This window comes from Centroberyx affinis, unplaced genomic scaffold (genome assembly GCF_046629955.1).
Source record: "Centroberyx affinis isolate AG114_WGS23_722 - 3 ecotype Tasmania unplaced genomic scaffold, CSIRO-AGI_Caff_v1 ptg001797l_1, whole genome shotgun sequence".
NCBI lineage: Eukaryota > Metazoa > Chordata > Actinopteri > Beryciformes > Berycidae > Centroberyx > Centroberyx affinis.
The window spans coordinates 25781-53550 of NW_027280187.1; the positions used below are offsets into that span (position 1 = coordinate 25781).

The 27770-nt window shown below is 45.4% G+C and overlaps 1 protein-coding gene across 1 annotated transcript; it reads left to right on the forward strand.

The window, feature by feature from the left end:
- The first annotated feature begins 473 nt into the window (after positions 1-473).
- otogl (otogelin-like) lies at positions 474-27380 on the forward strand. The gene is made up of 61 exons (XM_071529530.1): positions 474-546; positions 1096-1138; positions 1512-1557; positions 1819-1897; positions 2063-2155; positions 3719-3873; positions 4197-4318; positions 4646-4851; positions 5436-5560; positions 6023-6129; positions 6332-6438; positions 7186-7311; positions 7413-7521; positions 7926-7972; positions 8142-8287; positions 8513-8639; positions 8788-8965; positions 9042-9166; positions 9343-9552; positions 9916-10084; positions 10223-10297; positions 10540-10583; positions 10853-11018; positions 11281-11388; positions 11664-11802; positions 12775-12909; positions 13059-13205; positions 13307-13426; positions 13683-13799; positions 14608-14764; positions 15405-15431; positions 15573-15752; positions 16128-16406; positions 16501-16618; positions 16714-16793; positions 17017-17182; positions 17297-17375; positions 17706-18038; positions 18078-18191; positions 19034-19211; positions 19479-19621; positions 19722-19745; positions 19880-19972; positions 20062-20251; positions 20619-20836; positions 20921-21062; positions 21172-21357; positions 21494-21706; positions 22010-22114; positions 22222-22329; positions 22472-22573; positions 22651-22755; positions 22962-23002; positions 23112-23175; positions 23362-23540; positions 23717-23821; positions 23919-24038; positions 24619-24664; positions 25504-25575; positions 26456-26535; positions 26717-27380. The coding sequence occupies exons 1-61, from the start codon at positions 474-476 to the stop codon at positions 26915-26917; spliced, it is 7692 nt and encodes a 2563-aa protein (XP_071385631.1). The 3' UTR covers positions 26918-27380.
- The last annotated feature ends 390 nt before the right edge of the window (positions 27381-27770 follow it).

Genomic DNA, 27770 nt, shown 5'->3' on the forward strand with positions numbered 1-27770 from the left:
CCCAAAACTTAGCACTGGGGCTAATAACATGGTGCATTGGTGGTCTGGAGTTGAATTCCCTGCTCCCTCCCTTGCTAAAAGGTAGTCTTCTGCATAGGCCTACGTAAAAAAAAAAAAAAAAACTCCCTCCCAGGTCATGTGGCCAGTCAGAAATACTAGTGAGGGAAAACTTCCGTGGTGGGGCCACACTGTAGACCTGCGGGCTCACACACACACACACACACGCACACAGCCACAGCCACACAGAGGTGAATACCCGAGCCTGTCTGCTGTCACTGGCTGAGGATGTTGGAGTGACAGAGAGCAGCGTAGGCTTACCTGCCCACACAGGTGTACTCGTCATCCGCCCAGGTAGGTTTACAGGTACGGCCGTGTATCGTCCTGGTGCGACCAAACCAGCCTAGATCCTTCACTCCCGGGACCACTGAGATGCACCGTTAACGTTTCGGTGGGACTTCGTTTCGGACTCTGAGATGAACGTAAAGTGGACTGTGAAACGATTTCTTCTTATGTCGTTTTCAATCTCCCACTTGCTGATACTTGAGGGTGAGTCTGACTCTGACAGTTCTCCCTTACCAAAAAATAAATGTTGTATTCCTGTAATACATTTTAGGATGCTACACAAATACCACAGCAAAAGTATACAATATATGTAATATCCTATAGGAATACTATTGTGATACCATATGAGGTAAATACGCCATCAAATAACGCTAAAATCACTATAAACTCTGTTTAGTCACACATCACAACACACTCTTAGGTCCCTATAGGAATATTATAGGAATATCATAGTGATGTTTGTCAGGGCTAATATAATCACTTCTAATATGACCAATAAAGCATGTGTAACGCTCCACTCCCTTATTGCTTTTTTAAAATGTTCTAATGTCCTAAATATGCCTATATATATGCCAACTAAATCATTATGCCAGCCTATAGACTGTACAAAAATACACAGACATGATTTACTCAGCTGTTTGTGATTGGGCACCTCAGGATCTACCTATAGCTACAGATCTTGATGACTTCAAATCTGGCAAATAACTGATGATGATAATGATTTTCATGTTCAATGTATATCTTTATGTTTAGGAGCTCGCAGCCAGCTTTCAGAGACAGAGGGAAGACTACAGAGGTAATTAAGAGGAAGAAGGCGAATCAATGACACTCTGATATCAAAAATATGACCAAAATATATGTAATATCTGTTAGAAATTCCTTCCTTTGATGTTTTACATGTCATTCTAACATGATTTATAGACTGACATTGTTGAGTGCTTTTGCGCTTACTGTTTCGGTCACTGTGTGTGTGGGTGTGTGTGTGGGTGTGTGTGTGTGTGTGTGTGTGTGTGTGTGTGTGTGTGTGTGTGTGTACGTGCATTTGTATGTGTGCGAGTGAGGGTTCAAAAAAGAGGGGTTTGGAGTTTGAATTCAAGTGGTGTAAAGTGCACTTAAGTCTCCCCTCTGACTGTTTCTTCCCACTAATGTGCATGTTTGTGTGTGTGCAGAAGGGCTAATGCACTTCGGAGGAAACGGGATCTCCTCGGGGAGGAGGTTGGTACACTACACCTAAGAGAACCAGAGGAGGTCAGGGCACCCACATGCGCACAACACCCTAACCGGCACAAAGCTGTCTTTGTAGAGAATGACACACACTCAATAACCAATGCACTTTCTCTCACACACACTGATGCAACTTTCAACTTACAGGAGGCAGGCACGCCAACAGTACAGTACAGTGTCACTGATGCTGTTAAATCTCAAGTATTTATTGCAGGAACTACTCTAAGTGTTTATTGTTCATTGTTTTCCAAGACATACAGGCCGCTTCTGTCGGAGGGCGCTCTCTCACGCAGCGTCCTACACAACTACACAGCCAGAGACGCCTCTTCAGGTAAACACACACACACACACACACACACACACACACACACAGACAGAGGTGCATTGCTTATGAATTGATTCCAAACGCACAGGCACAAGCACTATTACTAACAACACTGTCATTATCCAGGTAGACAGGGGTGAGTGAATCTGAGTGTGTGTGTGTCTTTCCCAGAATATTGCGGATGCCTCAATGGCGGCTGGTGTCAGGAAGGAGGTGTGTGTGACTGTGCTCAGTTCCAGGCACTGGGTGACCGCTGCCAGATCAGTGAGTAACACACACACACACACACACACACACACACGTATCTCTTTGGTGTCAGCTCAGATTTGTCTGATATCTCAGACACATATGGAGGGTCTCATCCAGAAGTGCAGGAAACCTCATGGTTGACTGACAAGCACCATTCCTCGTATGTAATAGATCAGCTGGTCAGCAAGCTTACAACTATTTAATAATGTAGTAAACAATAAGACCCTCAGTTATACTGGAATGTTGTGTGTGTGAGATTGTTGTGTGTGTGTGTGTGTGTGTGTGTGTGTGTGTGTGTGCGTGTGTGCGTGTGTGTGTGTGTGCGTGTGCGCACATGTATGCACACATGCACACTGTAAGTATTAAGTGAAACGGACTCTCCAATCATTCAACAAACATTAATTACCTGCACACACTCCAGCATTAATAATCAGATTTCCCCAGATCTCTCTCTCTTTCTCCCTCTCTCATTTATACACATCCATCCACCACAGACACACAGACACAGACACACACACACACACACTCAAACTCCCTAGAGCATAAGATATATAATTTGTGTGACTAAGTTAATAGAATAAGGGCTGAGTGACAGAGTTTCTGGTTTCTATAGTCTGAACAGGCTCCTTATACAGTACATGATAGGATCTCAGCTCTCAATTATTGTACATACATTTTTCATTTCAACTAACTTATTCAGTGTTGACACTTCAAGAGACAATATAGTTTTAGAGAGACCTGTATCTGAACCGAGGCACATCGTTGTAATTGGTATAAGAAAGGAATCTTGAAATAGACTAGTTACTAGGAGATGAAAATGAGGAACACAAGTCTCACTTGAAACCAAAAAGTCAAAGAAGTGTATAAAAGTGGGACCACAATGTTTCTTGAGTCAATTAATCAGCAAAGTTTCCATCTCAGACACATTTTCAAGGACACTCCACCTCCTCAGTAAAAATCAACTTAGGATAGAAGTCTGTTTCTTACAAAGTTTTGAAGATCAGGGTGAAAAGTCACAGCTGTTACCGCAGGACATACATCTTAAAAATGTGAATTGGGATGGGGAAATTTGGTTAATTAGTTAAGACATCTCGTAATGGGCATCTACCCTAAGGGCTCACCTTACATGCAAAATATGCCATTTTGAATTATCACATGTCAACATGACAAACCGTTCACTGATTATTACTAAGGTTTTTGTTGACACTTATTCTGTCATCACAGAAGACGCAGCTCCCTGTCCATCCCCACCCCTCTCTCTCTACGATTCTGCGGTCAGCATTAGATAGTGTCTTGGCATCGGCAGCTGCGGGGATTTCCTGTAACAGAGCGGCTTTTAGAAAATTGGCTCTTGAGGTATTCATCCTCTACAGCGCAGTTCTAGGAAGCAATGGGAGAAAGATGAGATGGGATGGATAATGAGGTGTGATTGTGTGTTCCAATATAGCTTTGCCCAAAGTTGTTGAGTTAAATATTCATTGCTGTAGAAGTTCCTTGATTGTGTGTACAAACGAAATCGACGCTCTACGTTATAATAACAGACCTTCTCTCTAAGTGAATTGCCCGTCTGCTCCTCAGTACCGAACCAGGGCCAGGATAGAGACGGGATCTGCAGGTCGTGGGGTCAGCACCACTACGAAACATTTGATGGGATCTACTTCTACTTCCCTGGAACCTGCTCTTACATTTTGGCCCAAGACTGCAACGCGGCTACACCACAGTACACAGTGTGGGTAAGAGCGCAGAGATCTCAAACTACTTAACTGAGATAGATAATATCCTGTGTAATAAATTGTTAGATAATTATAGCCTCGGTGAATAGAGTTGATACGGCAAGTCAGAATGCATGCCAGTGGCTGTTAGTGGCAGCCTCATTACCAGTAAGGTGATTTTGTATCTTTTGGAATTCTAGGTCAAGTTACACAGCGTGGCTAATCCTTATTAATGAATTTCTGTGCCTCTTTCTGTGTGACCCTTTCTTTGTTTCTCTTCTATTCTCTCTCTCTATCTCCTCTCTCTCTCTCTCTCGCTCTCTCTCTCTCTCTTCTCCTCTCAGATCCACAACAGCAGAGTGTGTGATGGGAGTGTGTATTTGTGCCCACGAGCTCTCAGCCTGTTTTTCCCGAATGAGGACGAGATCCACATCTCGGGATATCAGGTCCACCAGGGAGGCCGCAGGTGTGTGTGTGTGTTTGGAGAAGAGAGAGAGTAAACACAACATTGATAGACTTTCGAGATTCAGAAACATGTAGCAGCACAACTGAGGAAAACAAATGTAAAAACACCTTAAAAAAATCACCAGCTCCCACATCCACCCACACACATGCACACACATACACACACACACACACACACACACACAGACGAGAAGCACAATAGAGCATGATTTCCAAAAACAGAGCTCTCGCTCTCTCTCTCTCTCTCTCTGTCTATGTGTGTGTGTGTGTGTGTGTGTGTGGGTGTATGAATGTGTCTCTGTGTGTGTGTGCCTGTGTGTAATGCCAGGCTAAGTTTGCCTCAGACTGTAGGCGGTGTGTTTATCGAGCGGCTGGCCGATTACCTGCTGGTGAAGACTGTGTTCGGCTTCTCCTTGGCCTGGGACGGAGGCTCGGGCGTCTACCTGAAGATGAGCGAGGAGCACCAGGGCGCCCCCTGTGGCCTGTGTGGGAACTTCAACCACCTGGCTAGCGATGACCTCACCACTGCTCGTGGTAAGACCGGCCCGACCGGCCCCTCGCCCTCTTATCCCCTCTCTCAGCACCCACTCACCACAATTATTATTATTATACACTCAACAGTGCATCGGGCCAATTATAGCAGCGGAGGGGCTGGGAGAGACCAGGGAGGGATAGAGAGAGAGACAGGGCAGGACTGATAGTTTGTGTTTGTATGGCTGGAAGGAGCAAGAATTCGTCCTCGGATGACTAGTAATCTGAACTGAGGTCCCCCACTGGTTTGAGGAGAGAGCTGTTCAGTGAAGTAGGGATGAGCTCAAAGAGAGAGAGTAAGTAAACAAGTGAAACAGTTCTGGCCCTAGAGCTGCACTTCGACAAACACACAGTTTCAGTCAGGCTTTGTCTTAATTGCCTGACTTTTGATCAGACTTGTTGTTCATGTTCATGTTCATGGATGTCAATATATAGAGAGAGGGTTGTCTGTGTGCCTGTTTGGATCGTGTATCATCTGTGTACTTTCATTGTATTTTCATTGTTTGTTTGTTTTCATTGTGTCTGTATGTGTGTGCATGTGTGTTGGGCGTGTGTGTGCGTGTGTGTGTGTTGACTGTGTGTTTTAGGCATTCGGACAGAGGAGCCTGCAGTGTTTGGTAACAGCTGGGCGGTGGACCTGCCTCATGAAAGAGCCTGTCCCTCAGTAGACCTCGACTTCAACGGGCCCTGCCAGTCCGAGTCCGACATGGATGTGAGAACCACAAAACACAGCAATATAGTTTTTACTGAGCACTACTACTGACACACACAGAGTGATTGGTATAAATAAAAAGAACAGGCTTCTCTACTTGCAGATTCCTGTGTTGTAATGTAAAAACTACCTATTTTTTTTACATTGGTGAACCGAATTTAAACATCTACTTTGTATTTTTGCCAGTCTCTCATAATGTTAGCCATGCTGACTGTTGTTTTCATGCTATCTAATAGACTACACATGAATTAATAAAGATTGGATAAGTTTATCATGCTAACAGACATAAAGAGAAACTGATGACATCACTGGCTAGTTTTTAGCTCTACTCCAGTACCTGACTCTTGTGTCTAGTGTTTACCTTGTATCTCTGTTAGTGTATTGTGTGCTGTGTATTCTTATCACTTTTAATGAGTGTGTGTGTGTGTGTGTGTGTGTGTGTGTGTGTGTGTGTGTGTTCAGGATGCCATAGAGAAGTGCAGTGCGCTCCTCTTCTTCCCATTTCTATCCTGTCATGAAAATATTGACCCAAACCCCTTTGTGGCCAGCTGTGTCTCTGACCTGTGTGGGTAAGTCAAAGCATCTGTAATGAGGGTTAGATGTATTTAACTTTGTCTCCTCTGTCTTCTCTCTGTGGTGTTATTAGTGGGAGCCCAGTTACACCTTCTATCAAATGATAAATAGTGACTATAGGACTTCACTTAGAGATTGTTTTTGAATGGAATAGAGGCAAGCTCCCAAACAACCATTTCATACTTTGTTTTGTTTCAGATCTGATGATGAGGAAACATTTTGTCGAGCTTTGGTTGAGTACACCCGAGCCTGCTCACATGTCGGATACCCAGTGAGAGAGTGGAGGGACAGCTTCCCTTCCTGTAGTAAGTTACCAATATAGATCTTGACATTAGCCTGTCAATTTTGGTCCACAGCTATATACACTATAGTTACCAATTTACTGTACTTATTTTTTTAAGTTATGTTTAAGTTAATTGGGATTATAGATAAACTCAAACTCAGAGAAGTGTCTTATACTGTTTCACTTTTAAAAAAGTATGAATTTGAACCATTAAGTTATTTTCTCATGGCCAAGGTAATCTTTATTATTGCACAAAGAGACAATTGTTGAGCAGTCAATAAACAGAGACACTCAAAAAGACATAAATACATTTACACAGCATACAAAGCATATTGTCTCATATTAATTACGGGAGACACTTTTGTGGCAATTTTGTGTCTTTGAATAGGTGTTCATTTAAATGAATGCTGAGAGAAGATCACTGCTTAATTCATAGTGAATTTTACATATCATGAATTGAGCAGATTGTATATCAGTGCTATTAGAAGTTTTGTGTAACTGTAAATGTTTTTCACAAACAGGCTTTTCTCCAACACAGCTATTGACCAACAACAAAAATCTGAAGTTAAATGACTCTATGGAAGTTTCATTTAAGTAATTTCATTTAGTCTTGGGGTAGCTGTGCATTCTCAGTGAAACCAGTTTTCACCAATTCATTCGAGATGTGTTAGTCCAGTTAAACAGGCGAATTTAGTGCTGGACTAAGTTTATTCCATGCCAATGTAATCTGCCCTTAGTGTTAAACTCAGGTGTTTGTGTCTGTATGTAGATGATGGCTGTGAGGAGAGTTTTGTCCATAGAGACTGTATCAGTTGCTGTCCACCCACCTGTACATTTGAGAAAGAGTGTCTGGGAACCAACCTGCATTGTCTGGATGGCTGCTACTGTCCTGATGGTATTTAAACAAAAAAGCACACACTCCTCATAATTTCTTGTTAACTGTGTTTAGTTAGTTGAGCTCCAAATACACTCTCTTTCCAATCCTGTTTCCCAAAGGCCTTATCCTCCAGAATGGAACATGTATTGCTGTTTCTCAGTGTCCTTGTGTGTACCACGGGACATCATATGTGCAGGGACACGTGCTCGAGCAGGGTTGCAGTGTTTGGTGAGTGTGTACTTGTATTTCATAGTGAGCATATACAGAAAAAAGTAAAGATGCTGATTGCGCTCAGATGAAGGTCAATTGTAACGCAGGTGCAAGAATCAAAGTTTTGTAAACTAGAAAAATGGGAAAATAATTCTGCACACTGCAAATTAAAGGCAAGGACAAAAAAGTTTTTTTAGGTAAAAAAAAAATCAATTTATTGCATAAGTGCCCAACTAAAGGTGCAAGTGAAAAAAGAACTCTGAGGTGCTCTGAGCACTGATGAAAGCATGTAGCTGAAATGTTTGCTCGTTAGTTCTTTTGTACATATAGTTATGCAATAAATTATTTTTTCTGAACTAAAAAACTAGGGCGAACTTTTTTGTCCAAGCCTTTTATTTGCAGTGTGTATTTTCTCTTTACAGTGTGTGCATGGGAGGAGTGTGGAACTGCACTGAGAACAACTGCACAGGTGAGTTTATCCTTTCCTGTTCAGATCAATTAGTTCCAGGAGAAGAACACACAGTGAATCCAGATTCATTAGGACAGTTACCTTACCTCCTCTCTCTCTCTCTCTCTCTCTCTCTCTCTCTCTCTTTCTCTCTCTCTCTCTCTCTCTCTCTCTCTCCCTCTCTCTCTAGTGGAGTGTTCGGTGGTAGGGGATGTGTTTGTGACAACATTTGACGGCAGGATGTTCCTCCAGCCGGGGGCGTGTCAGTACGTCCTGGCCAAGAGCCGCAGCAGCAGCAGATTCACCGTCACACTGCAATACACCACCTGTGCAGAGGTAGCATGCACTCTTGTGTACACACACACACACACAACACATTGCAGTGCCCTACCTGTCCTGCACACTCACCCACGCACGCACATACACACACACACTACAGTGCACCACCTATGCAGAAATAGTATGTGTCCGTGTGTGCACACACACACACACACACTCACGCACCCTGCGGTATTCTGCCTAGAGGTAACCTTCCCTACCGTCTGGCCTGTGTGTCTCCAGCAGCAGGTGTGTATCCAGTCAGTGACGGTGGTGTTGGACGAGGATGTGAGTCGTCAGGTCACTTTGACCAGAGAGGGGGAGGTGCTTATCGGGGTCAACCCGGCGCCCATCCTTCCCTACATCGACGGTAGGGATCACAAAAGCCTCATATATAACCACAAGATCGCATTAAAAGAATGACCCTTTGTACCTAGCAAAATAACTGTTAGGACTGGCCTCTCATAGTTATTTCAGCTGTGATCATGGGTTTTGATGTTTTTTTTCTGGGTAAATAGATGCTGTGGAGGTGCGGAGGCTGACCTCTGTATTCACGCAGCTGAAGGCGGGGCTTGGTCTGCGGCTGCATTATGACGGCCGAGGAGGGCGGGTCTATCTGCAGCTGGACAGCCAATGGCGTGGATTGACGCTTGGCCTGTGCGGAACCTTCAACGGAAATCTGCGAGATGACTTCCTGTAAGCAAGTTCTTCTTACTTAAAGGTCAATGCTGAAAGTTGCGTTCTGTGTGATGATGTTGTTTTGTCTGTGTAGGTCTCCAGCAGGTATGATAGAGGGCACGCCTCAGCTCCATGCTAATGCTTGGAAGGTGTCGTCCGCTTGTTTAGCTCCAGTCAACCTGCCCATCATAGACCCCTGTGAGATGAACCAGCACAATGGTAAGTTTTGCTTTTTATTGTGGCCGTACTTGTTATTTCTCCACCTTGTTTAGATATCGGGAAGGTGGAGAGGATTACTGGGATATAGCTGCAGACCATCTCAACTTATTCAGACCTGAACTGCAAAGAACTGTATAGATCCAAATGTGTTAAACCCTGTTATGTGTGTGTGCCAGTATTCTATGCGTCTCTGTGCGAGGTGCTCATGGGGAGTGTGTTTGCTCCGTGCCATGGCTACGTCAGCCCCACCGTCTACCAGCAGCAGTGCCGCTACCAGGCCTGTCGCTGCGGGAACAGCTGTCTGTGCACGGCGTTGGCTCACTACTCTTACCTCTGCTCCAGACACGGGGTCGACATTAACTTCAGATCACACGTCTCTGAGTGCGGTGAGTCTCATACTTCTGAGTTGCAAGTATTCGCACAGTGTTGTGTCCTAAATACTTACTAAAAAAAGACTCAAAATGGACGCCCCAAAATGGCCACAGATTAGAACTGTGACATCAAGTAAAAGCATAAGGATACAAGCATAATTTGTTGCTGTCGGTGAAAACCACGTAACTCCAATTTTAGTGATTTTCATGTTTTAACTGCTACTTCAGTTGAAAGTACAAGGTTTTCACGTGACAGCAGTGATATGTGTGTGTGTGTGTGTGTGGTGGTGGGGGGTGGGGGGTGGGGGGGGGGGTGAATGGCACTGGAGTATTATAAAGTGTGTATTACTTTTTGTGTGTTTGTGTATGTGTGTACAGGGGTGGTGTGTCTCGGAGGCATGCTGTACCACTCCTGTGTGTCTTCCTGCGGCCGGTCCTGTCGCGCTCTGTCCAGCACGGAGACGTGTAACCCTGACGACTGTGCTGAGGGGTGTGGCTGCGCAGAGGGCAGTTACTACGACGAAGCGCGCCAGCGCTGCGTGCAGCTGTAAGAATTCACCACCTCGTATATCATCGTAATGACGGTCATAAATTGCCATCTAGTAGAAACACACAGACAAACACAGCCACACAGAACATCATCATTAGTAAATCTCATTAATTAAAATAATGAGTTTATCCTCAGGTCTCAGTGTCACTGTTACTCCATGGGTGGTGTGTCGCAGCCGGGGGAGGTGACCTTCAGTGCCTCCGGCCCCTGGTGAGTCGCAGTTGGCCTTGACCTGGTCCGACACGCTGAAATCTCACTCTGCTCGCTCTCACTATTCCACACAGTGTCACATCCTCACACGGTGTCAGTCTGATACTCTGCTAGATCACAGTAAAAGCTTGAGTGATTCTCAAATGAGACGTGGAGCACTTAAACTAACCTTGTGTTTGATAACATTAGTCTCTTTCCCACACACTCACCCCTTTTCTCTCCCTTCCTGTCTCCTCCATCAGCCTGTGCAGAAATGGGAAGATGGAGTGTATGCCAGAGGAAAGAGGTAAACCCCCCTCCCCTCACCCCCCCTTCCTTCAGTTCCTGCTCTCCTTCCTCACAGTCGTTCCAACAACAAAGTGCCGTTTCAGACTGTGTTCCCCCTTGCTGAAATCAAGAGCCTTATGTCTGAAGTTGGAACTTGTTTCCCATGACTGGCTGTTGTGGCTGATGTTGGGACTGGGGGGACTGATTTTCCCTGATTGTGTGTGTGTGTACGTGTGTGTGTGTGTGTGTGTGTGTGTGCGTGTGCGTGTGCGTGTGTGTGTGTTGCAGAGCCTGAAATGGAAGAGACGGGGGAGTGTCCTGAGGGGAAGGTGTTCCACAGCTGCACCGAGCAAAGAGGAGGCGTGGCCTGTGAGCCGACCTGCCGTAACCTGATGATGAACCTCACCTGCCCTCCCAACACACCCTGCATCCCCGGCTGTGTCTGCCCTCCTGGGTAATACGTAGGACTTGCTGCCTTCTAAAATGATTATTGTGTGTGTGTTTTTAAACCTTTATTTAGGAGGGCTGACTGAGCAGTTCTTATTCACTTTCCCTACTGATGTTTCCCCAGTGGGTCCGGGATTCAAACTTCTGGTCACAAACATGTTTCTCTAACTTTTAGGTTATGATTTACAGTACTGGGGAACTTACTGTGCCAGTTGGGTTCTGAGTGCTTTTTGTGGGCCTACTGTCTGAGGTGTGTTTTGTCTATGAAGGTTGGTGCTGCACCATGGGGAGTGTTACTATCCGGAGAACTGTCCCTGTGCCTGGCTGGGCCTCGAGTACCTGCCTGGAGAAACTGTGGACACCCCATGTTACAAATGGTATAACCCTTGTACTGTACTCCCCATTGGTGTTTTCCCTTGGACACTAAAAATCCCTGACTCTCAGGAAGGATGCGTTACCATGTTTAGCTACCATGTTGCTTGTAGAATTTTATCTCTAACTTATTTTAACGAACGGTGAAACCCAGTAAGGATATTGTTATGTCATTCTTAGTACAATGAGTTCTTATGTATGGCATGATTCTGGACTTTCCTCCCTTCTCTCTGCTTTCTCTCTACTTTTCTCATGGGTGTCCACCTCTCCGTCCTGTCAGTGTGTGTCACCGTGGCTATTTCAACTGTAGCTACTTACCGTGTCCAGCTGTGTGTACCATCTACAGCGACAGACACTACCACACCTTCGACGGCCTGGAGTATGACTACTACTCTGACTGCCAGGTCTACCTGCTCAAAGTGAGTATAGGGTGTGTGTTTGTGTGTGTGCCTCTGTCTCTGTATCTGTATCTATGTCCTGGTGTACATGTGTATATACACACGTTTGAGTTTTGTGTGTGAAAATACATTTTTCAGATGGATGTAATGAAATCCAGTGACAAAAATATGGATTTCGTTGGGGCACTGAAATGCTAGGCAGGTGGGTGTCAGAGTGCATGTGCTAGAATGTGTCAGAGGAGTGTGTGTGCGAGAGGTGGTATGTGTTTAAGGGCAAAGGAGGAGCATCCTGGACATTTCCTGGCCAAGACTGATTGGGATCTGGGAAAGCAGATCCAAGAAGCTCGCTTTCTAATCTTGGAAGAGAGAGTGGTTTTTAATTAGAGCAGATTGAAGTGTGTGTGTGTGTGAGTGTGTGTGTGTGTGTGTATGTGTGTGTGAGTGCCAAGGTAATGCTAGCAGACGTTGTGCAAAGCTGTAGTGGCACAAAGGCACCAGTGTTCGCGGCAAACCCCAGGGCTCCTGCGCTCCCAGGGATATAGAATTAGAATTAGCAGAACAGACATTCCAATTCAGAGCGAACAGACCGCCAGCCACGGCGCAGACCTCAAAAGAATGAGGAAGCAGGTCATGGCTGTATCTTAATAGCCTAGAGTTGCTTCCTCTTCTCGTCACCTCTCATTCATCCACATTGACACTGTTTAACTGAACAGGGAGAATCGGGTTCCAAGTTCGAACCCGCCATGTGGCGATCACCTGTTACATGTTATCTTTTTCTGTGTAGCTATATAGATACTATAGATACGACTGTATCTGTGGGACCCAGGAACACTAGCTGGCTGCTGTGGTGTCAGTTAATGGGGACATAAAGAAATAAAACAATGTGTTGTGATTAGAGGAGAAAGATGAGAAGGTGAGGAGACCGCTGTATTATTGAGATGTGTCACCAAGAGTAATAACTGTGAATATAACTGTTTTTCCCTCTCTCTCCAGAGCGCAGAAGAAAACGAGGTGTCCATAGTCGCCCAAAACAAGGACTGCTATGAGAGCGGCATTGTGTGCATGAAAATACTGGTCATTCATGTGGGACTTACCAAGGTCTACTTCACAGACAATTCCGGGAACCCTGTACGCACCAGACACACACAGACACACACACACACATACTCTCTCTCTCTATCGATCTAGCTATCTACCTATGTCTGTTTTACACTCAAAAATATGTCAGTTTAGATTATTCTTGCTATTAACCATGTGAGTTGTTTGTTCTGCCTCAGAGCCCGTCCACTGTTGTGGGTCGAGGGTCAGAGTTTGAGCTGTGGAAGGCAGGCTACTACACTGTGGTCCACTTCTCCAACCAGGACTTGACCATCCTCTGGGACCGCAAGACAACTGTACACATCAGAGCTGGACCGCAGTGGAAGGTGTGGACTCGTAGCACCTTTAGGCTATAACGGAGCCTGAGTTTCACTGCTATCATGAAGGGAATCCGAAAACATGACTCAGTGTGTGCCTTTTCCTCCAGGGCCTGCTCAGTGGGCTGTGCGGAAACTTTGACAGTGTGACGGTGAACGATATGACCACCTCCAGCCACATGGAAGTCAACAACGCACAGACCTTTGGAGACAGCTGGGCCCTGGGACAGGTACGAGTCTGCTGTAATGAAGTCAGTCATCAGTTAATTCCTTCATTGCGTCAGCCCCGAATTCTGCCTTTACCCTCGTTCTTCTTTACGTCTTTGTCTCTCTCTCACTCACTCACTCTTTCACTTACCTTCCAGCTCTCAGTCTCTCCCCTAATTTCTGTGTACTTGTCTCCCTTGAGTCCAGCGTGATATTTAAGAGTAATCAGACACTCAATCACCTTCTCTATGTGTGTGTGTGTGTGTGTGTGTGTGTCAGTGTGAAAGTGAGTATGTAGTTAAGCGACCGTGTGAAGGGGACTTAGGGAGGCAGCCGTACGCCAAGAGGGAGTGTGCTCTTCTCTACAGCGATGTCTTTGCACCTTGTCACAACGTGGTGAGTGCACACACACTGACACACACACAGACACACACACACACACAAACGTCTGTATGGAGTGAATGCTGCGCAGCTGTGGCAAAGGTTATCTTGCTCACAACAGTGGAGTAAGGGTTGGTGAGGGGTTATGGGAACCGCTCTTATCTGATCCCAGGGAGTAAGCACTATTCCTCAGAGATAAACACCAAATACCACACCAAATGCAACACTACACACATGCACGAACGCATACACACACACACACACAAACGCACACCTAAATGTTCTACTACAAATCCCAGAATTAAGCAGATAGGATATTGCTAACGTTCATAATATATAATTCTCTGTGTGGCCAGCAGATGGAGCCATATATATACATTTTAGGATTTTAAACGGTTGCCTGCAGCTCCAGACAGGATGCAGCATGCTGCTACTTCTTTCTCCTCAGTTTCTGTGCTTCTTAAATCTTCTAAAATTATACGGTAGAGGTCAAAGTTTCCTTTGTTGTGATGAATTGTGCTGTTGATGTGTCCTGCATTACAGTAGTCAGTATCAAAGACACAGAGGCCCAATTAGCCTTGCCGTTGGACTGACCAGCTCATTGTTGATGCAATTTGTCTGTCATAGCTCTCATCTAATCCCTTTTGCACCAGAGGTTGACCCACATTCCTTTGTACTAATATCTCATCACTCATTCCCAGTCTGAATTATTGATGGCTACTCACCCCCTAACCAAGACCTCCCCCAGTCTCCCCCAGTGAGATTTGACCTGGTTCACTTTGTGCGTGTGTGTGTGTGTGTGTGTGTGTGTGCCCCCTTCCAGGTGGATGTGGCCTGGTTCTACAGGAACTGCTTGACAGACACCTGTAATTGTAACCGTGGGGGTGACTGTGAGTGTCTCTGTACCTCCATTGCTGCCTACGCACACAAATGCTGCCAACAGGGGGTCACAATACACTGGAGATCGCCCTCTGTCTGCCGTGAGTGCACACAGATACACACCAGGGTCAATTGAATTGAGAATGCATGGTAAATTCCAATTCCAATTCCTGGAATTGGAATTGAAATTGAATTGGAGTGACAGGAAGCAGAATTAAATTCCATTAAATTCCAAGAAATTCCAAATTCTAAGAGAGTTTGTCTTGACTTGCTAAACATTATAAATCAAACATTATGAATCAAATAAAAGACAGTTAAACGTAATGTAACATAATGTATGTATTACGATTACATGTACATCCATCAAATACCACCTGAAACGTACCTTTAACATTTTATGATATTCAGTATTGCTAATGTATAACACTACATGCAATCTCAGATGTGATAAATATGTGGTATATATATATATGGAATTTCACAAAATTTCATTTAATTAAATCCAACTTCCTGAAATTCCAATTCCAAATTGTCAGTTGAATTGGAATTGATGAGTTCATTCATGCATTGACCCCACCCCAATACACACACACACACACACACACACACACACACACATTAATTAACACACTAATCTCAATCAGTAATCCATAGTCCATAATATCTTGTTGTTGTTATCGTCTAATTATCCCTGTGCTGTTTAAATACTTTGTAACTTCTGAATTATCTTTCTCTTTCCAGCCTACGACTGTGAATACTATAATCAAGGTACGTATGAGTGAGTGTTAGTCAGCGTTGATTTTATTGATTGCCTTTTGTGGATTCTCAAAACTTGTAAACTCTTGCCCCCCACTAACATGGCACCAAGTCATCCCATTTACACTCCACCCCTCTCTCACTTCCCCACAGAGCTGGGCGATGGTCCATTCTCCTTGGTCAGTGCTGTCTATAATGACACCATGTTTGGGGTGAATCGCACCAGCAGCTCACTGTTTCCCCTGGTGAGAGAGAGACCGGGGCAGCTGCCTATCCCAGGACTGCTGTTCAACTTCATGGTCACAGCAGGCCTGCAGAAGGACCGCACATCACGTGAGTATTCACATTCACACAATCACACTGACTAACCCCCATTTCACCTGGGGCTGCAACTAACGATTATTGTATCGATTATTTTTTTGATTAATCGATAAATCATTTAGTCTATGAAATGTCAAAAATAATGACAAATTCCCATCACAAGTTACCAGAGCTGAAAGTGATGTTGTAAAATTGCTTAAATAACCATTCATTTTATAATGATATAAAATGGAGAAAAGCAAGAACTTGTGAAGCTGTAACCAGCAAATGTTTGGTATTTTTACTTTATAAATGACTAAAATTATTAATCAGTTATCAAAATTATAATTGATGAATTTTATGCCGATCAACTAATCGATTCGGCACTAATTTCCCCCGCTTGCCCAGGTGTCCCTGTGGTGTCACTGGAGTCTGCAGAGAGGCCAAACTACTTCCTGGTTGTGTCGGGGCGTAGCCGGCTCCTACTGGAGCGCTGGAGTCGGGGGGAGGAGTTTAGTCGGTCGGCAACCTTCATCCAGCACCAGGGGCTGTTTCTGCCAGGCCACACCTCCTTCGAGCTTGTCGGCCAGCCTGGAGTCTTTCTAACGCTGACACGCACAGCAGCAAGAGCCCAGAGATACGACAACTCAGAGGGCTTCAAAACCAGCAGTAGCTTCTCCTTGGAGGGTCAGAAACACATGCATGTACACACAAACATATACACACACACTTGCACATACACACACACTGACTCATCAAGTGTTTTTCTCTCCTCTGCCAGAGAGCAGTTTTGTGATTCCGTACCGCATGATGTGTGAGTGGCGCTACCAGGCCTGTGCTAGTCCTTGTGTTCACACCTGCAGTGACCCAGATGCCACACGCTGCCACTTCCTACCGCCGTAAGCGGCTCAGTTCATTGAAAGCAATCTCAGTCCACACCCAAAATAATTCATGCTTAACTCAAGCGTTGAAATTGTTTCTGTATGTGTTACAGTGTGGAGGGCTGCTTTCCACGTTGTCCCAAAAACATGGTCCTTGATGAAGTCACCAGAAGATGTGTCTACACAGAGGACTGTGAGTGTTGGTGTCTCAGAGTTCCCACACAGTAGAATCATTTAATTATCAATCAATCTTTATTTACTAAGCACCAGAGAAGGCACAAAGACAAAGACGGATGCTTTAAACTGATACAATAAATAGATCTAGCCTTGTAAGTGGGGTGTTCTTGTCATTATCCAGAGTTAGACATTGTAGAAATTAAAAATAAAATGTATAACTGGGATATTGTCTCCTCTAGGTGTGTCCCTTCCCCCGACGCCGACTCCCTTTGAGTATGTGACGCGGTCCAACAGAACCACTACAGCACCAACAACAGTTACAACCACGACTCCAACTACCACTTCCACCACCAGAAGGCCTACTACTACTACTACCAGGCGGCCTACTACTACCACCACTAGAAGGCCTACCACCACCACCACTAGAAGGCCTACCACCACCACCACTAGAAGACCTACCACTACCACTACTAGAAGGCCCACCACTCCTACTAGAAGGCCCACCACTCCTACTAGAAGGCCTACCACTACCACTACCAGAAGGCCTACAACTACTGTCACCACCACCACCACCACTACTGCTACTACCACTACTAGAGTGACGACTACTTCCCCCGCTATTGTCAGGCCCACCACGACCACAGCCCTCACTAGGCCTCCCATTACTCCCAGTGCAGCACCAGTCACTGAGCGGGTCACCCCTTCGCTCACCCCCTCGCCACCCACATCTCCCACTCCACCTGGTCCTCCTCCTCCTCCCACCCCGCCTTCCACCGCACCCGTTTCCACCACTCTCACTCCCTCCACCCCGCCAGAGACAACCGCTCCCGGCATCCCCGAAGCGACACCCACCCGAACCACGATAGCCCCAGGGGTCAGTACCGCGGCGACCACGGTAACCAGGGCGACGCCCTCCACTGTGACCGAGGCCACTACGGCACCCTCCACCACCTCCCCTCCTTTCTCTACTACTCTTGTTTCCACCGCAGCTCCCTCCACTCCCACCGCCACCACCGCTACCACTCCCACCGCGTCTCCGACCGCGACTCCGACTGCCACCCTGGTCCCGACGCTGCCTCCCCGCACCTCCCCCACTGCACGGCCGCCCGCCATCACCACTGCAGCCATCACCGCCACCCCCACCGCCACCCCCTCCCCCACTCGCACTCCTGACACCGCAACCACAACCACCCCTCAACCACTACCAATTGATACAACCATCACCACCGAGACCACCACCGCGATGGACACCTCGACAGCTGCCGTGACGACCATGACACCGCTTCCTGGGACCACCGAGCTGACCACTACTGAGCCCGTAACCACGGAAATAACCACAAGCCCCGAAACCTCTCCTACAACAGAGGAAGTGTCAACCACACCTCCCTTCCTCTTGCCCACTACCCCCTGTACAGTAAGTGTTTCTGTTTAAGCTAGACTTTTAACACACAGCCACAAAAAGATACACGTACACACACGCTGTTCACAAACACAAGTACACACACACACACCTGGGATATAAATCTATGTGTCAAGAGAGTGTGTCCTGGCCTAGACCAAGGCTACCCCCTGAATTCCAGAGGTGATAACACTGGAATGTGTTCGAAAATTGTAACAGTGATTCCCTAGTATATCAGACACGGTTTTCCAATTATTTGTGATCTAGATGTTTGTGAATGTTTATTGCAATGTAGGAAAGGAAAGGAAAGGAAAGGAAAGGAAAGGAAAGGAAAGGAAAGGAAAGGAAAGGTTAGGATAGGAAGAAACTTTAATGATCACTGTGGGGAAAGTGGGTCGTTGCTGCAGCAAAGGTCATAGGATACAGTAGACAAAAATCGAGTATATACATAAAAATAGAATCTAAACAATTTTGGTTATATAAACACATGCACTGAGAATTTCAACACGTTAAAGTTGACAGTGTGAGTGGGAAGTATAGGGAAGAGTAAGGAGTTGTTTCTTACAGATGTTCCTTTGAGTGTTGATTGCTTACTTAGATATAAATTAGTAAATATGTGCTATATATAGAGAAATATGAGTATAAACATAACATTGTAATAATGTAAAAATATGAAATAATAGAGCCATTATCAAAAGTATCAGTATATAGGCAGTCTGTAACAATGGAGATAGGAGACAAATTTTTGTCATATTTACATTAAAAAGTCTACAGAAAGCCATACATACGTGTTGTGGAGTGGAGTGCAAACGTGCATTGTAAAAAATAAAATAAAATGTGTGCATTTTTCTCCATAGCCCCCATACTCCTATCGTATAGACGAGTGTGCTGAGCTGATCTGTTTCAACGGAGAGCTGCTGCTCCACAACTCCTCTCTCCACTGCCGCTACAACACCACCCAGCCCCACTGCAGTCTGCTGGGCCTGCCCATCCTCACCAACACAGACCCCTGCTGCCCACAGTGGCAGTGCCCCTGTAAGTACACATGAAGGATTGGATTCCATAATGCTATATATATCCATTTTGTTGGAGAAATCATCCTTTACCCGGATGACCTGGGATCCGGTCTCGCATCAGCAACAAATGTGATTAAACAGGTTTTCTTTGTGTCCCTTGAGGCAGACTGGGGCATGTTTCTGTATAATGAATAAATACTACAAGCAGTTTGTATGATTGCAACCATTCAGGCTCTTGTTTTAGTGCAACTGTGTTCAATTTTGTTGTTATAATTGCTTATGCCAGGTCGCTGCTCTGTGATGTCGGACCTGCGTGTGATCACATTTGATGGTAACAACGTGGCTTTGTATGACAATGGCTCCTACATCCTGGTCCACCTGCCCAGGGAGACCATTATCGGCACTGTGGAGAAATGTCCAACCAGCCAGGTAATATATAAAAGTTTGAAATATGAACTGAACTCTGTACTAATAGACTTCAGAATAGTGCTGGTTGCTTTCAGTGAATTGTATTTTGTTTTCTTTGTAGAGTGTAAATTCGATCAGACGGACTGTGAGTACCACTCTCTTCTTCTGCCTTATTTATCAGACAGTTGTGTTTGCATCAGGGGCAAAAGCTTTTATTAATGCATTTAATATCGTTCTCTGCACTTCCTATCACTCCCCTTATCTCATTTTATCTCCTAGAGTCCTACAGGTGGAACCTCTGGTCTGTGTTTTAAGAAGCTGAACATTACTACCTCCTCCTACAGAATCATTATCAACCGACTGGACCGCAAGGTGACCTTCTTTACCTTTTTTTACTCTACCTCAACTCAATTAAATCCATTTCCCTGATGCATATAATGTGTGTGTCTTTCTGTCTCCAGGTGTCAGTGAACTACAGAGCAGCCAGGCTTCCGTTCTCCCGTCAGTCTCTTTATGTGGACGACACAGGCAGCATGTACCTGATCCACACACCTGGAGGCGTCAGCATACAGTGGTACCACAGCACCGGCATCATGGTGCTTCAGTACACTGCTCCCAATAATGCATCTGCACCTACCCGAGGCCTGTGTGGTGAGTGCACACGCACATACACACTCATGCCAGGCTCTGACTACATCAACACCAGCTTCATTTATGTAAGTGCCAGCTATCAGCACCTAAAGGCCTAATGGCTAACTAGGAGCATCACTATGACTTGAGTGATTATAGGCTATGACACAAAGTGTCATAGCCTATAATCACAATAAATGTTGAGACCCATTTCACTTAATTAGAGATTTTCACACACACATTATATTGCTGTCTTTTAATTAATCAATATCTGTGCAGCGAGTACAACTGCCACACACACACATAAACACACACTCTACACCTACCTGGAGCCACAAAAGTGACCAACCCACATGTTGACGTTACCTCTGTCTGCCCGCGGAGCCAGGTTGTTGTGATGGGAACCCGGCAGATGACCTGAAGCTGCCCAATGGCACGGTGGTCAGAGAGGTGGGAGACATGGTGCTGTTCCTGCAGGCCTGGAGGGTCCCAACCACCGACGAGACCGAACACACACGCAGGGTCGGAGACAACTGCACCACCGGCGACTGCTCCAACTGCCTCACCATGCTTCACCAGAGAGCCTTCACGCCCTGTCACAGCAAGGTAGCCGCACAAACACTAACACACAGTTTTCTATAAGGTGTTTGGTTACTTTGCCATGACTTTGGGTCGGTTGTGTGCTTGCAGGTGTCTCCAGAACAGTTCTGTGACGTAATGTGGGCGGGGGACCTGCATTATAAGGATCACCAGTGTGACTTCCTGGCGGCGTACGTGGCAGTCTGCTACACACACCAAGTCTGCATCAGCTGGAGACGACACAACTTCTGCCGTAAGGAGACACAGAAAACACACACACACCCATGTCACACACACGCACAGATGGATTTACTCGTGTTTCTTGTTTGCTCATGCATCGCTAACTGCCTGTCATCCTGTAGCATTGCGGTGTCCCCCTGGTAAGGAGTATCAGCCATGTGTGAGCACCTGCACCAGCCGCACCTGTCAGAACAGAGAGTACTACGAGGAGACCACCTGCTCTTACATCAGAGAGGAGTGTGTGTGCCGCAGTGGAACCATCCTGCACCGCGCCGACTCCCCCTACTGTGTGACCGAGGAACGCTGTGGTGAGTGACGGGGTGATTAGGCATCTGTCAGAGACTCTTAGATTGTGCTTCACATCATTCCTTATATTGCTGAGAGTTAGAACCACCTATGGCCGTGCCGGATCTGAGTGTGTTTGCTCGGCTCTGGGTTATCCAGTCTGCACAGATAACGAGGGTAACCCCCGGGCCCCTGGTGAGGTGTGGAACGGCTCTGCTCGAGGCTGCTGTCTGTACAAGTGTATGGAGAATGGCTCTGTGGTGGCTGTTGAACCAGACTGCAGTGCTGTCCCTGCCCCGCTGTGTGAGAGGGAGGGAGAGTACGTACTAGATGTGCTGGAGGAAGGAGCCTGCTGCCCTAAGAAGATCTGTGGTGAGTTTAACAGTTTAAATAACTTCTTTGGCACTTGAACGGGCGATTGGACCCAAGATGACTAACGGCCAAGAGTTCCCTTTAAAAGATCATGGTTGAATCTTATCCCTTCATTCCCCTTCATCCCCACAAGTCTCACCCTTTATAATAATATGACATCCTCTCCCCTTGACCTGCCTGTGAAAAACACAATACTAAATAGTATGTTCTTTTGTTGAATTTCCATGGGCCATTGTATGCACATGGGACACTTTAAATGATCTTTCCCTCCCCTCTCCTCTTTTCCACCTCACGCCCTGTCAGAGTGCAACATGACCATCTGCGACAGCGAGGCTCCACCCTGCGATAACGGTAACCGACTCGTTATTGGTTACAGCGCTCTGTCCTGCTGCCCAGAGTACAGATGTGGTGAGACCAAATTTTTCTACTCTTTACTGCAAAGTTTTCTGTTGCATGTTATATTTGGCCTGTTCCCTTCCATTCACTAACACTGTGTTGCGATCGGTCTTCCTCAGAGTGCGACCCCATGGCGTGTCCTCCTGTTTCTGCCCCAGACTGCAGAGAAGATCAGTTCCTAGTCGAGGTCAGGGAGGACAAATCCTGCTGCTACTCTTACCTGTGTGGTAAGGTTTAATTGTCGATCACCTGTCCGTCTAAAACTGAAAGGCTTTGGTATGAGGTCGGCACATCTGTCATGGCCCTTTCATTGGCCCCTGCATCCATTACATCAGCAGAACTGTGAGTTTGTGTTTTCTGTCTTTGCAGTGTGCGAATCATGTATTGAGCCTGTTCCAACTTGCTCGCATGGAGAAATTCTGGCTGTGGATCTAAACTCCACCAACAGCTGCTGTCCACAGTACCATTGTGGTAGGTAGTGTGAGTGAGTATGTGCGTGTGCGTGTGTGTGTCTTCAAAGTCATGTTTATACTTTCTCCCTTGAGCAGTGTGTGATGTCAACCTGTGTCCTGAATCATTTGTGAGCTGTGCACCTGGTCTCTCTCTGGTTCAAACTACTCTCCCTGGGAACTGCTGCCCGCAGCACCACTGTGGTATAAGCACACACACACACACACACACACACACACACACACACAGACCTGCGCATATGAACGCACACACATTCCAATTTGTTGTCGGTGTCAATTCACTGCTGTTTGGAGTAAAATTAAAATGATTTATCTTCGAAATTATTATGCTTGTAATGTGCAAACATTCACGCTACTCCTCTGTTTCACTTTCTCTCTATCTCTCTCAGAGTGCCAATGTGAGGACAGCTCTGTCCCTGTCTGTCAGGTGGTAAGTCAGCGAATAAAACCTGCATTATAACTCACTCTCTAACCAAGTCTTTGTTAGAGGAAAACACAAGCTAGCTAAGTCAGTAACCCAGCCTTCTGTTTTCTCTTAGGGGGAGGTGCTGGTGGAGGTTCCAGACAGCCGCACCAACTGTGGCTGCCCTCAGCATACATGCCGTACGTGCAGTACATGCAAAAATGCACACACACACACACACACACACTACACCTGACGAAAGTGTGCTGAGCGACAGCATTTTTTCTCCACTGCTTCTTACTCTTACATGCTCCCTGGCCATCAACCAGCACATCAAGGATGATTACTGATCATATGTTTGTGTATGTTTATGTGTGTGTGTATAGAGAAGGCGGAGGTGTGTGTTTTCCAGGGGGTGACGGTGCTGGGCCCAGGCCAGTCTCTGGTTCAGTACTTTGAGGGGGAGCTGTGTTACACCGTCCACTGCCTGCATAACAGAGATCCAGACACTGGCTTTTATGCCATGGACATCTCCTCTGTCAACTGCTCCCAGAAATGTGGACCGGTACGTATGCAACACATTTTGGTATAGCAGAAACATCGATTGTGGAAAGCATGTTTGGGAATTTATCTGTTCAAATGTCACCTTCACGCTTATTTTCTTCATTTTTTTTTCATCTTCCATACAATTCTATCCCCTACTTATACTTCTTTCTCCTTTTTCCTGCTTCACCTTTTTAGCACCAGGTGTATGTGGCATCCTCTGACCCTCAGGTGTGCTGCGGCTCCTGTAAAAACCTTTCCTGTTCTTTCACCAATGACAACGGAACCACAGAACTTTTCACTGTAAGAAGAAGCACATCTACATCCACACATAATCAATGCTCCTTTCTCAGATCAGCACCAATTCTGATTGTGTGCGTATGTGTGTGCGTGTATGTAGGCAGGGAGTTCCTGGGTGGATAACTGTACCCGTTACGACTGTATGGAAACATCAGTGGGAGCGGTGGTCCTTGCTTCTGGAGTGGTTTGCCCACCTTTCAATGATACAGAGTGTATTCAGGTCAGGACCTCTACCTGTACTGTACATGGGTTAAACTCTTGAAGCCATTGGTTATTTACATTCATAAACTTAAAAAAAAAAACTAAAAAAAAACACTGCTATGCCCTTTGTTTGTTTTTACATGTATTAGGAATGCACGGATCAGGTTTTCTGGGGTCAATATTTACATATTGTTCTTATGGCTGCATGACATAGCTGGCCATGTGTAAATACATCAGATGTTTTATCCAGACATAATAATGACACGTTAGTGTGTGCTTGTTGACTCAGGTGCTTACTCACCTGTTGCCACTGGTGCATAATAAAAGTTTTTCATTGTGGCAGTGTAGGCTTTGTCAATGCCACATGCCTACACTAAAAACATCCTGCTGACTGCCACAAATTGGCTTCGTTCAACCACTTTCCTGATACAGCACTTTTTTTTTTTATATCAAGTAGTTGAAACCGATCATAATGGTCATAATGGCACATGAACACAAAACCGATCGATGCATCCCTAGTATGTATGGAAATGTTTATGTTCAAAGCCTTTTGCATTGCGTTTCCCATTATGTTTGTTGTCTCAACCTTCTTGTTACAGAACGGCGGCGTGGTTCAGAGCTATGTGGACGGCTGCTGCAGGACATGTGAGTCACCAAAAGTCTTAGATGCTTCTCATAACGCTTTCAGCTGTCAATCAGAGGGGTGAGCGCCTTGTTGCCTGGCAGTGGATGGGCTTATTGGCTGAGTGGTTGGGGGTGTGGCCTGTTGTAGAGGGTGGAGTAAAAGCCTGTTGTTGGCCTAATCACTACATTTCCCAGAATCCCTTGCTTTCACGGTTTGTCCCCAGATCTTCCGTTGACATACTGGAGAGCCATCAAGTAATGAAATAATGAATGAAATGTAAAAAAAAATTAAATAGAAGGATAAAACATGATTGTAGTCAATATTTAATAGTAAATACTAAGTCAATACATAACCTCCAAAACTTCTGCTTTCAAGGTGATGGTCTGTAGACTGTTTTCCATGTCTACTTTACAAAATGATATGTAGGAATAAGACATTTGCAAGTTGGGTGAATTATACCTTTTAAATGCATTAATAAACATGTAATGGTGACATTTTCTCTTTGTGGATTTGGCATTGCAGCCTCGCCCGCTTGCCTGCTTTAGCAGTGACCTTGCAGTTTGGCCAATCGGGGTGCTCCATGGTGAGCATTTGACCAATGAGGATGTGAGATGGTGCAGGGGTTAGAGTTTGCCCTGCTGAGCTGCTCTTTGTAGTACATCAAATGACTGCCTCCTTTGGCTGGCTGCCCGGAGTGACCCAAAGAAAAGTGAAATCCATGTGCATGCCAACTGCACTGATTCCATCCTGTGTGTTTGTGTGTGACTTTAAACTGTGTTTTCTAAACCAAACGTAACCTTGTGTGTGTTCTCCTGACGTTCTTTTAACCGGACGGCTGCGGTCCTGACGATGCTCCCAGGTTCTGGAGTGGGTGTTTTACCATTTACCGTTAATCCCGTAACACCCACTGGTAGTACTAACTGTGACACAGGTACCACCACCTTGCACTTATCCCACTCACAATGATTCTTTCGCATCCTGACATTCATTGACTCACTCTCTTTCACTGTTCAGCTTTGTATGTGTGTGTGTGTGTGTGTGTGTGTCTGTGTTTGTGTGTGTGTGTGTGTGTCTGTCTGTCTCTCTGCATTTTCTGCTTTTCTGTTGGTTAAGCCCTAAATCATATCATAACATTATGAACAACATTTAACTTTGCATAATTCTCTAGCGCATAATCTTTTTATATCTGGCAAGATGTGATGTTAAATCAAAAAGAAAGGGTTGATCAAATAAAAGTATTTAAACCAATTGTGAGGCAGAAAAAGCTCCAATGTAACACAATGGTCTATTAAGAAGAAGAAGCTGGACATCATCTTACTGCTCTCAGACATTCCAGTCCCCATCCCTTTGACTAGCTCTGATTGGTTAAGAAGTAAGGTCAAGCTTAGGTCAGTAGCCAATAGGAGAGCTGGATCTCTGGTGTGAGAACTGCGCCCCCCATCACCCAGCTGTCAATCAAAGCAAGCCCCTACTGCTGGGCAACAAAGAGCCTGCTCAATAGGCCTTTCAGAGTGTGTGAGTGACAGGCCTCTGTGGCAAATGATCAAAGTAAGAGTGTGTGTGTGTGTGTGTGTGTGTGTTGGGGGGGGGGTTAGGGTTAGGGGAGGGGGGTTGGGGGGGTTTGGGTGTGTTTGTTTTAGCATGCCTCTTAATGTTTTCTGGTGTGAAAGGTAAAAGGTATGGTGTGTTAATGAGTTATTAATAATGTGTTCATGTGTATCTCAGTGCTATTCTGAGGGTACTGTATGTGCAGAGTTATATCTGAGTGTTACTCTGTGTGTACGTCTTATTCTGTGTGAACATGTATATAGGTAAAGAGGATGGTAAGACATGCAAGCGTGTGGCCATCCGCACAACCATTCGAAAGGATGACTGCAGGAGCAATGCACCGGTGAGAGAGAGAGCGAGAAAGAAAATGGGGAGATGGGCTTTAGGATGGGAAAGGACAAGAAATCATTTAAAGAAAAAAAAAAGATAAACTCAGTCTGTAAAAAATGTCTCCAATTATGAATTTTCGTCCGGCCTTATGAATTCTCCTGTCCCCTCTTCATCCTTTCTCCCTCCTCTTGCAGGTAACAGTGTATTCATGTGATGGGAAATGTCCGTCTGCCACCATATTCAACTTCAACATCAACAGTCACGCCAGGTTCTGTAAGTGCTGCCGCGAGAGTGGACTACAAACCCGTTCGGTCACACTCTACTGCTCACGCAACTCCACACTAGTGGACTACAACTTCCAAGAGCCTCTGGACTGCTCATGCCAATGGAACTAGAAGGAGGGTCCAAACAGATATGAGAGCGTGAGAGAGAGAAAGAGAGAGATTTGGGATGTATGAATGAGAGAGAGATGGGGGGGGGGGGGTGTCAGGATTGTACAGTACTTATGGATAAGCATGAAAAACAGCCATGTTCCATTTTGTGTGTGCCACTAGAGTACATTCTACAGCACTGACCATGAGTCGTAGTTGTAACTGAGAGACATAAAACATAACAGAGAGACACAAGCGGGAGATTGTTTTCAACTAGTTATGTCTGCACTTTAGTCTTTATTGTCTTTCAGACCTGCTGTGCCAACCCAGTCAGCTTGCTAGTGCTTTTGACTGATGCTAGGATGCCATTAGCCAACTGTCCTACTGTATATGAACAATTTATATCACTTTGTTACAGCAGTTGAGGCCATTGTTGCATTTTTATACCCGCAGTTGCCTTCAAACAGTGTGTATGCATTTTGGTTTGTCCTAGCAGAACAAATATAGCTTTTGTACAAATAAAAGTTTTATGTAATGCTTTGTTCACTTAGGGGAGATTAATCAGTTACTAATTTGTGATCATTGCCCATTTTGCAGTATCTGTATTTTGAAATAGAATAGGTGAATAAAAGATTGAACCGTGTCTTTCTTTGTCTGAAGATTGTAAGACTCCATGTTCTACAGTGACGGACTGCAGCAGTTTAATATGCTGCTGAGCTTCAGTTCACACTATGGAAGGACAACACTGTATCTGGCCCCATGACCAGCAATGTCTCCTTCACACACCCTCCTCCAATTTCTTTTTTTCTCCAACACACAGACACACACACACTTCTGATTCAGCATCTCTAGTGCTGAGTGACAGCCTGCTGGACCA